The 14,270-nt window shown below is 43.5% G+C and overlaps 1 protein-coding gene across 1 annotated transcript in view; it reads right to left on the reverse strand.

Annotated features, from left to right (window-relative positions):
* Positions 1-1,051: 1,051 nt before the first annotated feature.
* LOC115471077 (inactive pancreatic lipase-related protein 1-like) overlaps positions 1,052-14,270 on the reverse strand; it is a 64,054-nt gene continuing 50,835 nt past the window's right edge. Inside the window, exons 12-15 of the mRNA XM_030204751.1 lie at positions 13,110-13,218; positions 6,468-6,632; positions 1,724-1,826; positions 1,052-1,586 (exon numbers count right to left, since the gene is read on the reverse strand). Of these exons, the coding sequence (XP_030060611.1) occupies positions 1,763-1,826; positions 6,468-6,632; positions 13,110-13,218 (338 nt within the window). The 3' untranslated portion in view covers positions 1,052-1,586; positions 1,724-1,762. The remainder of the gene's footprint in view (positions 1,587-1,723; positions 1,827-6,467; positions 6,633-13,109; positions 13,219-14,270) is intronic.

The following is a 14,270-nucleotide window of genomic DNA, read 5'->3' on the forward strand; positions in this document are numbered from 1 at the left end:
GGGACAACTGGACACCAATGCACTGCAGGTGCATCACTCTTACCCTACAGGTGGGCTAACATTCCCTAGAGCATTGGTCCCTTTGGATCTCGGTGCCTCCCGGAAGGTAAACTGGGCATTGATTATTAACATATACTAATGAACCTTGGATTAACAGCTGCTTCCACATCACCTGGATTGGGCCTGGCTTCACCCATTTATTACTACTACTAATCATTCTATAGTGCTACTAGACATACGCAGCACTAACCACTAGGCTACTCCAGTGGCATAGCAAGGGCGGGGCGCTGGGGGCGGTCCGCCCTGGGTGCACGCTGCTGGAGGGTGCAGAGAGCAGCCGCGCACCTGTCTGCTCCACTGGTTCCCTGCTCCCTCTGCCCTGGAACAGGTTACTTCCTGCTCCGGGGCAGAGGGAGCAGGGAGCCAGTGGAGCCGACAGGCACGCGGCTGCACCGTCCAACAGCCAAGAATGTACCCGGGGGGGGGGGGGGCTTGATGCGCCGGGGAGGGGGGGGTCATTGCACCGGGGGGGGGGGGGTTGTGCTGCACCCTGGGGGGACAGACGCCGCTGCACCCCGGGGGGGGGGGGGGGTGCGCAGTGGTGATCCGCCCCGGGTGGCAGCCGACCTAGGAACACCACTGGGCTACTCCACTAGCAACATTCCATGTAGAATCTCAAATAGTAGCAACAGAATCTCAAATAGCAACATTCCATGTAGAATCTCAAATAGGGAAAGGGAGATGGGATGATATACTGCCTTTCTGTGATTTTTTTTCTGTGGTTTCAAAGCAGTTGACATAGTATATACAGGTACTTATTTTGTACCTGGGACAGTGGAGGGTGAAGTGACTTGCCCAGAGTCAAAAGGAGCTGCAGTGGGGAATTGAACCCAGTTGCACTAACCACTAGGCTACTCCTCCACTAGCAACATTCCATGTAGAATCTCAAATAGTAGCAACAGAATCTCAAATAGGGAAAGGGAAATGGGACTTGGTACACTGCATTTCTGTGGGGTTTACATAGTATATACAGGTCTTTATTGTACCTGGAGCAATGGAGGGTTAAGTGACTTGGCCAAGGTCACAAGGAGCTACAGTGGGAATCAAAGCCAGGTCGTCGGGATCAAAGCCCGCTACACTAAGACAAGGAGATGGAATGGGGTAAAACCAGGGCTAGTCCATCCTCTGGAGCCAATTAATCATCTTGCTTCTACACATAGGGGGAAAGGCCAGGAATTTCAGAGATGGTGATAAGCCATTCCCTGTACTTTTAGGTAGAGGTCTTGAGAATCAAGGAGAGAAGGAGGAAGCAACTTTGAGGAGACTAATTTAGACTGTTTGGAATCTGTTCCTATTGATCTCCCCAAAGTTCAGTGAACCAACTTAAGAGGAAAATTAAAGAGAAGATGCACCAGATCCTTCGGAACAGGAATCCAACAGGCCTTGATGTGGAGAAAACTGCAGGATCTTGCTAAGATATTACCTCTTTGCCTCTATAAAGTTCTCTGTCATTTATTCAGTCAGTTCTTACGGGCTGGGCTCTTTAGAACTGACTGGGGGAATCCGTTTGCAGAGGACTGTGGCACCTGCAAAGAGAAAGTATGACTAGAACGTGAGGCCTTCAAGCGTAAGAACGCTCCCTTCCCCATCCTTTCCCTTCTTCGCCTCAGTAGCTTTCAGGATACCCAGAAATAGTAAGAGAATGTACCAGGGAAGTTTTTACCTGAAGTCGTTCTTGTCTGAGTTTTTTTTTTTTTTTTTTTTAGCAAGGGGTTAGAGTTTGGAGATCGTTCTCTTTCACGTTCTGATTGCTACAGAAGGTAGACCTGAGAAGAGACAAGACAAGTTATTTATTTCCATAGTCATGATATCCTGCTCATGGTCACTCAGGACCTTAGAACTACTTACAATAAAAACAACAGAATCATATACATTCATAAAAAAAGGTCCACAAAACTCCAAATACCCCCCCCCCCTCTCTACTGGGGATTTCATGCCTGCAAGAGCACAGCTAACAAGACAAAACTGTTGGGGGAGGGGCAGCTGGAATAAAGTACTGGAAAGATGTAGTCATATGCAGCTTTGGTTGCCCATTGCGCTTTTCTTTCTGCTCAGACTTCTGTGTACTTGCCGCTACTTCAGACCTGTGTCTGCGCCCAGCGTGCTCTGCCATGGTAAAAATCCGCCCCTTTCTTTCCGAGCACTGTACCAAAACCCTCATCCACACCCTTGTCACCTCTTGTTTAGACTACTGCAATCTGCTTCTTGCTGGCCTCCCACTTAGTCACCTCTCCCCTCTCGTCGGTTCAAAACTCTGCTGCCCGTCTCATCTTCTGCCAGTGTCGCTTCTCTCATACTACCCCTCTCCTCAAGACCCTTCACTGGCTCCCTATCCGTTTTCGCATCCTGTTCAAACTTCTTCTACTAACCTATAAATGTACTCACTCTGCTGCTCCCCAGTATCTCTCCACACTTGTCCTTCCCTACACCCCTTCCCGTGCACTCCGCTCCATGGATAAATCCTTCTTATCTGTTCCCTTCTCCACTACTGCCAACTCCAGACTTCGCGCCTTCTGTCTCGCTGCACCCTACGCCTGGAATAAACTTCCTGAGCCCCTATGTCTTGCCCCATCCTTGGCCACCTTTAAATCTAGACTGAAAGCCCACCTCTTTAACATTGCTTTTGACTCGTAACCCATTTGTAACCACTCGCCTCCACCTACCCTCCTCTCCTCCTCCCTGAACACATTAATTGATTTGATTTGCTTACTTTATTTTTTGTCTATTAGATTGTAAGCTCTTTGAGCAGGGACTGTCTTTCTTCTATGTTTGTGCAGCGCTGCCTACGCCTTGTAGCGCTATAGAAATGCTAAATAGTAGTAGTAGTAGTTTTTGCTCTTGGCCTATTTAGATACGTTTTAGTTACTGCTTTGGGGAGCAAACGGTTTGCGCTTCACTTGAATGAGGAAACCGTGCGCTAAGCGTGATGCACTGGCCCCCAAGTCAGACCTGGAATAGCCTCATTGCACGTAGGGCTACAAATTCCTACATGCAAAAAAGGCAGACCAGACTCAGTTCTTATAATATGACAAAGTCACTTGCTGATCCCGTCGTCATAAGAAACACCACGACACCCCGTATGCTGTTGTTAATATGTGTCACAACTTGAGACCCATCCACTGGAATAGTGGTGGGCCGAGTTCTATAGCCTAAGCTGCTGAAAAGCACTGACTAGGCCTCTAAAATGTGATGATGGCCTTGTAGCTGAGTGTCTGTGGAAGCAGGACCGGTTGGCAAGCCTTATTAGGATCTAGTGTGACATTCAAATGCAGTGTAAGGGCCAAGATGGAGGAATTAATGGCTAAAATAGTAAGAAGATTGGTTCATAAAATGGAGTCTGCTTTTGGAAAGATGGCGTCCTGGTTCATGAGATATGAATACTAATCTCTCTATGTTAGGAAAGATGTTTACACTTCAGGAAATGGCAGTTATTAAGAAATATCAGAAAGGAGGGGGAAGGTGGGCACCTGATCTGCGGTTAAGTATGATTCACAGATGAAAAAAATGTGTCCTTATTGAATTGAATGGACAGCAGATGGTTTATAAGGTTTGCAAATCTAGGCGGAGTTTGGAGCTTTCCCCAACTCTACCCAGAGGGCAGAACTACGGTCGGTCCACCTGAGAATCTGACTGATGAGTGTGCCAGATTGAAGTTCCAATTGGTGAGAATAAAGATTATCTCTATCACTTGCTTTCCTAGTCTGTGCCTCAATTTCTTGATTGTCTATGTGTTTCTTGGAACATCCTTACACAAATAGTGTTCACATAAGTAAGGTATCTTCTACTCCTCAGTACATTATGTGGGAGAATAGGTGGCCAAAGATACACATAGACACCAGAACTCAGAAAGCCGAGGTCCTGGGTCTCAGATTTAAAATGAGCCTTCTGACACCCCCTCTCCACCTCCGTGTCAAAATGTGGTCCTCTGAAACCCACCCTTCTTCTCCGTGGGCATGGGTCCCCCGGAGGTCTAGAGAGGGGTAATTAAACATTATGAATGCCGTCCTCTACATGGCAAGCAGTATTTCAGTCTGTTTAGATTCTGAATTTTGCTTCTGTTTGCAACTTTCCACCTCCCTCCCACTGATTGCCAGGGCAGGGGATTCAGTCTTTGGATGGCTGGGAAATAAGGGAGCATTTCTATTGCATTATTTTTTTTTTATTGAATCTTTTGAACAATTAAGTTTTTCAAGTATCTACAAAGGAAATAGTCTCATAAGAAAAAAACAGATAAAAAAAAATAAAGAAAATACTGAACGCCTGCAGTCCACAATTCAGAGACAATGAAGGGTCCTTAGAGGAAAAGAAACAATATTAAGCAACATCTATATATATAAAAAAACACCTCCAACGTTCCAATGAAGCCTCAAGCCGGATGAGGCGCCCGAGATATCTGGTTTGGCCTGCAGTCACTGTAGCTCCACCCTCGCGTCAAAACGCGATGACGGTGAGGGCAGGGCGGCGAATGATGTTGAGGGTGGGGCGGCGAAGGCACAACGCACGAGTTCCAGAGATTCAGTGACAGCAGCGGGGAGAGCGCTGCGAACTTTTATCACAAACTCGCAACCAAGTAAGTGAGGGAGGGAGGGAGTGAGGGACGGAGGGAGGGAGGGAGAGGGGGGGTGTGGAACTCGGAAGGGAGGGACGGAGGGGGGGTCTGGAACTCAGGAGGGAGGGAGGGAGGATGGTGGGGGGGGGGGGGATTACCTTGCTAGCGCCCGTTTTATTTTTTTCCGAAACGGGCATTTCTTACTAGTATGGAATAACACTAGCCATATTCTTTAGCTAGCATGTAAAATCACAACCCCTTAGCCTTTCTCCCCATCAACCTATACATTATCCAACATGTAAATCAGAAAAAAAAAATCTCCTTATGAATAAACTTTTCAAGATGTACAGGATCATAAATAAACATAATCTTTATATGAAATCAAACAATTAGAATCAACTCAATCAAACAAACGGAAGAAAAATGTTGTCCCCCAAAGTCAAAACTCTAGATTTTAAAAGTAAAAAATTCTTCCAGAGCACTACATGAAACATCTGTAAAAATTTAAAGCTTTTGGCCAGAAAACAAGGAGTCTGTTTTTCTTAAAATTTCATAACTGACATTTTGTCAACCTCTGTGATAGCCAAGAAAACGGAGCAAAAATGCAATTAAATTCTCATTACCAGACAGCACTATAATATCCTGCTCACCCTGTACATAAGTAATGCCACACTGGGAAAAGACCAAGGGTCCATCGAGCCCAGCATCCTGTCCACGACAGCGGCCAATCCAGGCCAAGGGCACCTGGCGAGCTTCCCAAACGTACAAGCATTCTATACATGTTATTCCTGGAATTGTGGATTTTTCCCAAGTCCGTTTAGTAGTGGTTTATGGACTTGTCCTTTAGGAAACCATCTAACCCCTTTTTAAACTCTGCTAAGCTAACTGCCTTCACCACGTTCTCTGGCAACAAATTCCAGAGTTTAATTATGCGTTGGGTGTAGCTCATTCACCACAGAAATCTGATTCCACTTTTGATAACTGAATGAGCAATATTCAATACTTCCTTGAGGAGTTCTTTTACTAAGCCGCATAGGAGCCTTCGTGCACCCAGTTTCGAACTACCGCCTGGCTACCGCATGGCCCAGGTGGTAATTTCATTTTGTACGCATGTCCAGTAGGTGCGCCAGTCATTAAAATTATTACATCCTGTGACGAAGCCTCCAGGAACCGGATCATCCAGACCGGTAACCCTTAGCAGAGAACCAAACTTCAGATTCTGCGTATCATACATATAGTAACATAGTAGATGATGGCAGAAAAAGACCTGCACGGTCCATCCAGTCTGCCCAACAAGATAACTCATATGTGCTACTTTTTGTGTATACCCTACTTTGATTTGTACCTGTGCTCTTCAGGGCACAGACCATATAAGTCTGCCCAGCACTATCCCCGCCTCCCAACCACCAGCCCCGCCTCTCACCACCGGCTCTGGCACAGACCGTATAAGTCTGTCCAGCACTATCCCCGCCTCCCAACCACCAGCCCCGCCTCCCACCACCGGCTCTGGCACAGACCGTATAAGTCTGCCCAGCACTATCCCTGCCTCCCAACCACCAGCCCCGCCTCCCGATCTCGACTAAGCTCCTGAGGATCCATTCCTTCTGCACAGGATTCCTTTATGCTTATCCCACGCATGTTTGAATTCCGTTACCGTTTTCATTTCCACCACCTCCCGCGGGAGTGTCCTTACGTATATATCTACCGGTGCCCAGACACCAGTCTCCTTATCTCTTCTTCCTCGAAGCTCTGACTCCGAGATATAAAACTGACCCTCAATGTCAACAATCTCACTGTTAAGGTGATATTACATTGACTGAAAAAAAATATAAAAACCAAGAGTGAGAAATGCACTTACTCTCTTCCATCTTGTCCAGACTGCACAGTCACAGATTCAGCTCCAAAGGTGTTTGGGACTCGCTGGAACAGACTTATCAAGGTGCGTTTCCAGCGAAAGGTAACCTTCAAAGTGTCTTCACACTTAACCTCAGCATCAATGATGGAGAAATAGGAGTTGTCTTTTCTTTAATCAGAAAAACAAGAAGTCAAATGGTGTCAGTAAAAGAAATTAGCGGAATTGCAGCAGTTTTAGCGTTGCAGCACAGCAAAAACAATGTCTTTTAATTAAAACTCTATAATTGATCTATCAGAATTAAGATTGTATTCCTGCTCAGTCCTGCATATTATGACCTATTGCAATATTCACTACTAGTACTACTACTTATCATTTCTATAGCGCTACAAGGCATACGCAGCGCTGTACACCATACACAAAAAGACAGTCCCAGCTCAAAGAGCTCACAATCTAAATATGGAATATTGCTAGTGGAATAGTAACATTCCATGTAGAATGTCAAATAGCAGCAACAGAATCTCCAATAGTAGCAACATTCCATGTAGAATCTCAAGTAACAGCAACATTCCAGAATCTCAAATAGTAACAACATTCCATGTTCCACTGCACTAACCACTAGGCTACTCCTCCACTAGCAACATTCCATGTAGAAACCTGCCCTTGCAGATCAGCAATGCAACCGCGCAGGCTTCTGTTTCTGTGAGTCTGACGTCCTGCACGTACATCTGCAAGGGCAGGCTTCTACATTACTACTACTACTTATCACTTCTATAGCGCTACAAGGCATACACAGCGCTGTACACCATACACAAAAGACAGTCCCTGCTCAAAGAGCTTACAATCTAGATAAGACAGGCAGACAAACAGAACAATTAAGGTAAGGGAATAAAGAGGTGAGGAAAAAGGACAGGTGAGCAGTGGTTATTGTTGGAATTTATTGTATTTTTACATGCATTGACTGTCACCTATTATTTCTCTGTGATTACTCTGTGACCTCTGATGTGAATTACTTAGAGAGGTCACACTGCTATGCAACTTCCTGTGGGGGTTAGACACAGCAGATGCAGCACATGGAGCACATGGAGCTCATGATCTCTCCTAACCTGAGAGGATCTATGGTGGTGTGAGCATCCATTACCATCTAAGCACATGGAAGGAGCTGATAATACAAATGTATAGTAATATGTATATATAAGCCTGTCTGATTATAATCTAACTACAAACTGTGAGTAAACAGATGTTTTGTTACTTCAACTTTAAAGTGACTCAGCAGTGAATTATTCAGGGGTGAATGAGAGAGAGATGAAGAAAGAAATTAACATTTCTAAAGCTGAAGCTGTGTGTACTAAAATCTGATAATTATTTACTACAAATAATCCAACAAAAGGGTTATGGGCCCAGGGTCCAGGAATTGAAAAAGAAGAGAAATATTACCAGAAAAAAAAAAAAGGCCACATTTTTCTCTTAAGTTTTAAAGGAAAGATTCAGTCTGTCTCTCTCTCCCCCCACACAGCAGACAGAAGGCTAAGAAAATGGCTGAGGGAAGAAATTCACCATTTTTCTATTCTCTCAAGGTGCCTAAATTAACTGAGTTTAATTATCAGCAGTGGGAACTAAGATTCATATGTCTCCTTCGAGCAAAAAGATTAAATATATGCTTAGACCAAGACAGAACAGCTGAAAATATGGCTGAATGGGACAATGCAAACTATTATGTGAAGTGCATGCTTTTGGAAGCTCTCTCAGAGAAACAAGCCATATTAGTGGAGGGAAAAGATACACCAAAGGACATTTTATATAAACTGAGAACTATGTATGCAACTACATATGCAAAGCAGCAACCAATTTGGTTGGCAGAGTTGAATGAAACCAAATTAAGGGATAAAAGTAAATGTAATGATCACATTATGCATCTTATGTCTTCATTTCAAAAGTTAGAACTTTCTGGAATTCCCATGTGTGATGCATTGAAAAGAGCATTTCTTTTTACCTCACTATCAAAGAAGTTTGATGTTTTTAGGTCTGTAAATGAGGCCATTGAAGGGCAATCTTTTGAACAGACAACATCAAAACTAAGGCAGGAATGCATAATAAATGATTCTGAGGAGATGTGTTCTCAAAGCAAGTCAGAGAGAAATGAAACAAATTTCTTGGCAAAGAACAGAGGAAGGCGGAGCTATGGGAAAACTCCACCCAAGGGCAAGCTGATTTGCTACTCATGTGGAAAGGAGGGACATGTATCTAAATGGTGTAAGGAAACACAAAACACTCCCTCTAGCTCACCTAAGCCAATGGAACTAAAGAATTTTCAAACCAGGAAATGTATGAAGGACAAAGATAAACACAAGGGCTTTCTAATGGCAGAAAAATCTTTGACTATGGTAAATAATAATTCAAATGAAAGTACTTGGATTTTGGATTCGGGGAGCACATGCCATTTAACCAATTGTAAAGATTTCTTTCAGGAAATGTGTCCAGAGGAAGGTATTCTTAAAACTGCAAACGCAGGGACTGCTAAGATCCAAGCAAAAGGTATTGGATTCTTAAAATGCAAAGTGTCTAATGAAGTTAAAGAAATTCCTGTAAGTGATGTCTTGTATATTCCCCAAGCAGTTTGCAATATGCTTAGTGTATCTACATTAGATAAGAAGGGATTTGTGATTCATTTTGAAAACAGTAAGTGCACAATCTCTAAAAATGATGAAGTGTATGCTGAAGCTTTTATGCATAATGATGTTTATAAACTGAGCATTTCAGGTGAAGCCTCACATATGGCGCAAGTAAGGAAGAATGATGGTAAATGTAGTCTGGAAATCTGGCACCGCCGCCTGGGACATCGTGATTCTAAGGTGATCCAGGATCTTTACAGTAAGCAACTGGCCACAGGCATTCAGATAAGTGCAGATGCTGGTAAAATGGAGAAATGCATAGACTGTGTTACTCAAAAAGGTGTGAGACCCTCATTTCCTGCATACACAGGAAATAGGAGTAATAAAGTGCTGGACTTAATACACAGTGACTTATGTGGACCGTTTAATATCCCATCATTGGGAAATAACAGATTTGTGCTAATATTCTTGGATGATTTCTCTAGATATTGTGTGGCCTATTTGCTGAAAGAGAAAAGTCAAGTCACAGACATGCTGAAGAAATACGTAGCCATGGTGAGCAACAAATTTGAAAGAAAACCAAAGGTTCTTCAGACCGACAATGGTGGTGAGTTCACTTCACAAAGCATGCGCACATTTCTAGAACAAGAAGGCATTCAACATATCACAACAGTAGCTTATACACCAGAACAAAATTCTGTTGCAGAGAGAAAATTTAGGTCACTTGTGGAAATGACCAGATGTATGCTGTCAGATAGCAATCTCCCTAAAAGACTATGGGGGGAAGCCATTCTCACAGCAGTGTACCTACAAAACAGAATGCCAACTAAAGGCGCTGAGCGCACACCACATGAGACATGGCATGGTAGGAAGCCAAACCTGTCACACATAAGAACATTTGGAAGTACAGCATATGCTCATGTACCAAAGCAAAGAAGGCATAAGCTGGATTCCACAACAGAAAGGGGCATTTTAGTTGGCTATGCTCCAGGACACAAAGGATATAGAATTTTGAATCTGAAAACTGGCATTGTTGGCATAAGACATGTTACATATTTTGATGAAAACAAAAGGGTTGATAAAGGCTGGATTATCCCAGATGAGCCTTATCATCCAGAATATGAAACTAGAACCATAATAGACATGCCAGTGTATATAAATGCCATACCAAGGCAGATGTCTGAAAGCAACTCATCTGTATCTAACGAGGAACAGGCAGAGGAAGCAGACACAGAAAGGATCATTGAAGAAGACAGTACAGTTGGAGAAGGGGAATCAATTGGAGAAGAACTCTCAGATTTAGAGGATGCGGAAAGGTCAGACCAACCTGTTGTCAGACGCTCATCCAGGGAAAACAAAGGTGTTCCACCCCCAAGACTGTCTTACCTAACAAAGTCAGCAGAAGCTCAAGAGCCCTTAACATGGGATGAGATTGAGAAAATGCCAGCAGAAGTAGCTGCTGAATGGCATAAAGCTGCACAAGAAGAAATTGATGCATTGGATAAAAATAATACTTGGATTCTTACAAAATTACCTCCTGGCAAGAAAGCTATAGGATGCAAATGGGTATTCAAGTTAAAAAGGAATGCACAAGGAAAAGTGGAAAGGTATAAAGCCAGATTAGTGGCAAAGGGATATCTTCAAAAATATGGAGAAGATTTTGATGAAGTGTTTGCACCTGTAGTGAAACACACGACAATCAGAACACTTCTGAGCATTGCAGTCTCAAAAGGCATGCAAGTCAACCACATTGATGTGAAAACAGCGTTCCTTCATGGAGATATAACTGAAGACTTGTACATGGAACAACCAACAGGTTTCATAAATACAAAACAAAGACAGCTAGTGTGTAAATTAAACAAAGGTCTTTATGGATTAAAGCAAAGTGCAAAATGTTGGAATGATAAATTGCATGAAATATTGACAAATTTAGGTTTTAAGCAAGGTGAAGCAGATAAATGTTTGTACACTAGGTGCACAAATGGACAATATGCATACATTTTAGCTTTTGTTGATGATCTGCTCATTGCAAGCAAAAGTGAGCAAGAGTACAAGGACATTGTAAAGTGTTTAAACCAGAATGTTGAGATAAAAGAATTTGGTAATGTGTCATACTATCTTGGTATAGAAATTGAGAAACAAAATGATGGTTCTTATCTTCTAAGCCAGAAGCAGAAAATAAATGAGCTTATTGAAAGTTTAGGTATGCAAGATGCCCAAGTTGTAAGCACTCCCATGATCACTGATTTTCTGAAGGATGAAACAGTAAGAGAACCTTTACCAGATAACATCCAATATAGATCAGCCATAGGTAAGCTTTTATATCTAGCTACCACATACAGGGCTGATATAGCAAATGCAGTAGGAATTTTGAGCAGAAGGGTCAGCTCACCTACCAAATCAGATTGGACTGCAGTTAAAAGGATGGTAAGGTATTTAAAGGGTACCATTGATTGTAAATTAAAGATTTCAGCCAATAGTAATCCAAAACTAATATGTTACTGTGATTCAGATTGGGCAGGGGATCATTCTGATTATAAATCCACAAGTGGATATGTGTTTATGTATGGAAATGTACAAATTTCATGGGCCAGTCATAAACAAAGTATTGTGAGTCTGTCTTCTACAGAAGCTGAATACGTGGCTGTATCGGAAGCGTGCAGAGAACTGATGTGGATTGAAAAACTTTTGCTGGATTTTGGAATAGCTGAACAGAGACCAATCCAGATAATGGAAGATAATCAGAGCTGCATCCGACTGTCACAGAATGACAAGGTTCAGTCACGCACCAAGCACATCGCAACGAAATACCACAACGTGCGAGAGTTGGCGAAAGAAGGGGTCATCAGTCTACACTATTGTCACACCAGTGAGATGACAGCTGACATCATGACCAAACCGTTACCCAGAGAACATTTTGTGAATCTGCGTATAAAGCTTGGACTTTGTATGAATAAATAATTGCATGACAGTTATGCATGAGAAGGGGTTTGTTGGAATTTATTGTATTTTTACATGCATTGACTGTCACCTATTATTTCTCTGTGATTACTCTGTGACCTCTGATGTGAATTACTTAGAGAGGTCACACTGCTATGCAACTTCCTGTGGGGGTTAGACACAGCAGATGCAGCACATGGAGCACATGGAGCTCATGATCTCTCCTAACCTGAGAGGATCTATGGTGGTGTGAGCATCCATTACCATCTAAGCACATGGAAGGAGCTGATAATACAAATGTATAGTAATATGTATATATAAGCCTGTCTGATTATAATCTAACTACAAACTGTGAGTAAACAGATGTTTTGTTACTTCAACTTTAAAGTGACTCAGCAGTGAATTATTCAGGGGTGAATGAGAGAGAGATGAAGAAAGAAATTAACATTTCTAAAGCTGAAGCTGTGTGTACTAAAATCTGCTAATTATTTACTACAAATAATCCAACAGTTATGAGTCAAAAGCAGTGGTAAAGAGGTGGGCTTGTAGTTTAGACTTGAAAACGGGAAAAGAGCTGAATTACAAACTCTGCAGTCATAAAACGCCACAGCTCATCTGGGTATCCATCTGCGGGAGAGGCTGAAATAGGTCGAGATCACTTTAATTCAGCTTCACAAAAAACAGTGTGATCAGAGACTGCTACTTTCATCATGTTTTTCACGAATCTTATTAACATGATCATATAACCCAATCGATCCCCCCTTGTGTCTACTGCACAATTGGTGGAGGTAGATACATAGTAGATGACGGCAGAAAAAGACCTGCACGGTCCATCCAGTCTGCTCAACAAGATAAACTCATATGTGCTAATTTTTTTGTATACCTTACCTTGATTTGTACCTGTCCTCTTCAGGGCACAGACTGAATAAGTCTGCCCAGCATTATCCCCGCCTCCCAACCACCAGCCCCGCCTCCCACCACCGGTTCTGGCACAGACCGTATAAGTCTGCCCAGCACCATCGCCGCCTCCCGCCACTGGCTCTGCCACCGAATCTACTTAGTCTTAAAAAGATTTACATTCAACAGTGAAACTCACTTCTTAATCCCATATTCCTGTGTGTTCCCGTTAGCGGTGCTCAAAGCTACAAGGATTTGCAAGGAAAGGTCAGATCTCGGTAGTTTCACAGATATTTTACATCTCCACCCTGAAAAGCAGAAATCAAACACAAATTGTGCATAGGAAACATTGTGAAGGATAACCCTCAACTGAGGGCGATGGATGTTTCCTTCCCCCTGGAAACTCAAGGTCTCTGTCTGTTGCAGGGTATAACCTTTTCTTACCAATGTAGGACAGCTGGAATCCTGCAATACAGGTACCTGCATAGATTTCCAGAACCTCTACTATAAGTGATATGACTTTACCTTATGCCTGTTAATAAGTCCAAAGAATGTAAAGTGCGGGGGAAGGGCACTGTAACTCAATTCACCGTAAGTCCCAACGCTTAAAGATTACAACTAATAATTTCCAGCAACTACCACTAGAATATTCCCATATATTTTCATAACATTTATACATACTTTTAGGGAACGGAACAGTAGCATGGAACGTTGCTACTCTTTGGGATTGTCACTCTATTAAGCTGCCCTGAGGACACGCATTAGGAGTTTATTTTATAATGGCACCTGGGCACTCTGGTTCTGTTGTAGAATACTAACGTAACCCGGTATTGATATGTCTAACATTTACAGCCATAAACCTGGTGTGCCTACAGCAGGGGCGTAGCCAGACTTCGGCAGGAGGGGGGGGGGGTCCAGAGCCTGAGGTGAGGGGGCACATTTTATCCCCCCCTCTGGCGCTGCCGGACCCCCCCCCCCCCCCCACCGCCGCCACCGTCACCTTTGACGACCCCTGCTGATGACCCTCTCGACCCCCCCTCCCGCTGCCAACCCTCCACCGCTGTCACCTACCTTTGCTGGCGGGGGACCCCAATCCCCGCCAGCCGAGGAGGTCCTCTTCTTCCTGCGACGGCTTCGTTCTGTTTCTGTGAGTTTGACGTCCGTTGCTGGCCGATCCGCAAGGTTTCGTTCTGTTTCTGTATCTGACATCCATTGCTGGCTGATCTACAAGGCTTCATTATGTTTCTGTGAGTCTGACGTCCGTTGCTGGCTGATCCGCAAGGCTTCGTTCTGTTTCTGTGTCTGACGTCCATTGCTGGCTGATCTACAAGGCTTCGTTCTGTTTCTTTGAGTTTGACGT

The sequence above is a fragment of the Microcaecilia unicolor genome, chromosome 5 (genome assembly GCF_901765095.1).
Source record: "Microcaecilia unicolor chromosome 5, aMicUni1.1, whole genome shotgun sequence".
NCBI lineage: Eukaryota > Metazoa > Chordata > Amphibia > Gymnophiona > Siphonopidae > Microcaecilia > Microcaecilia unicolor.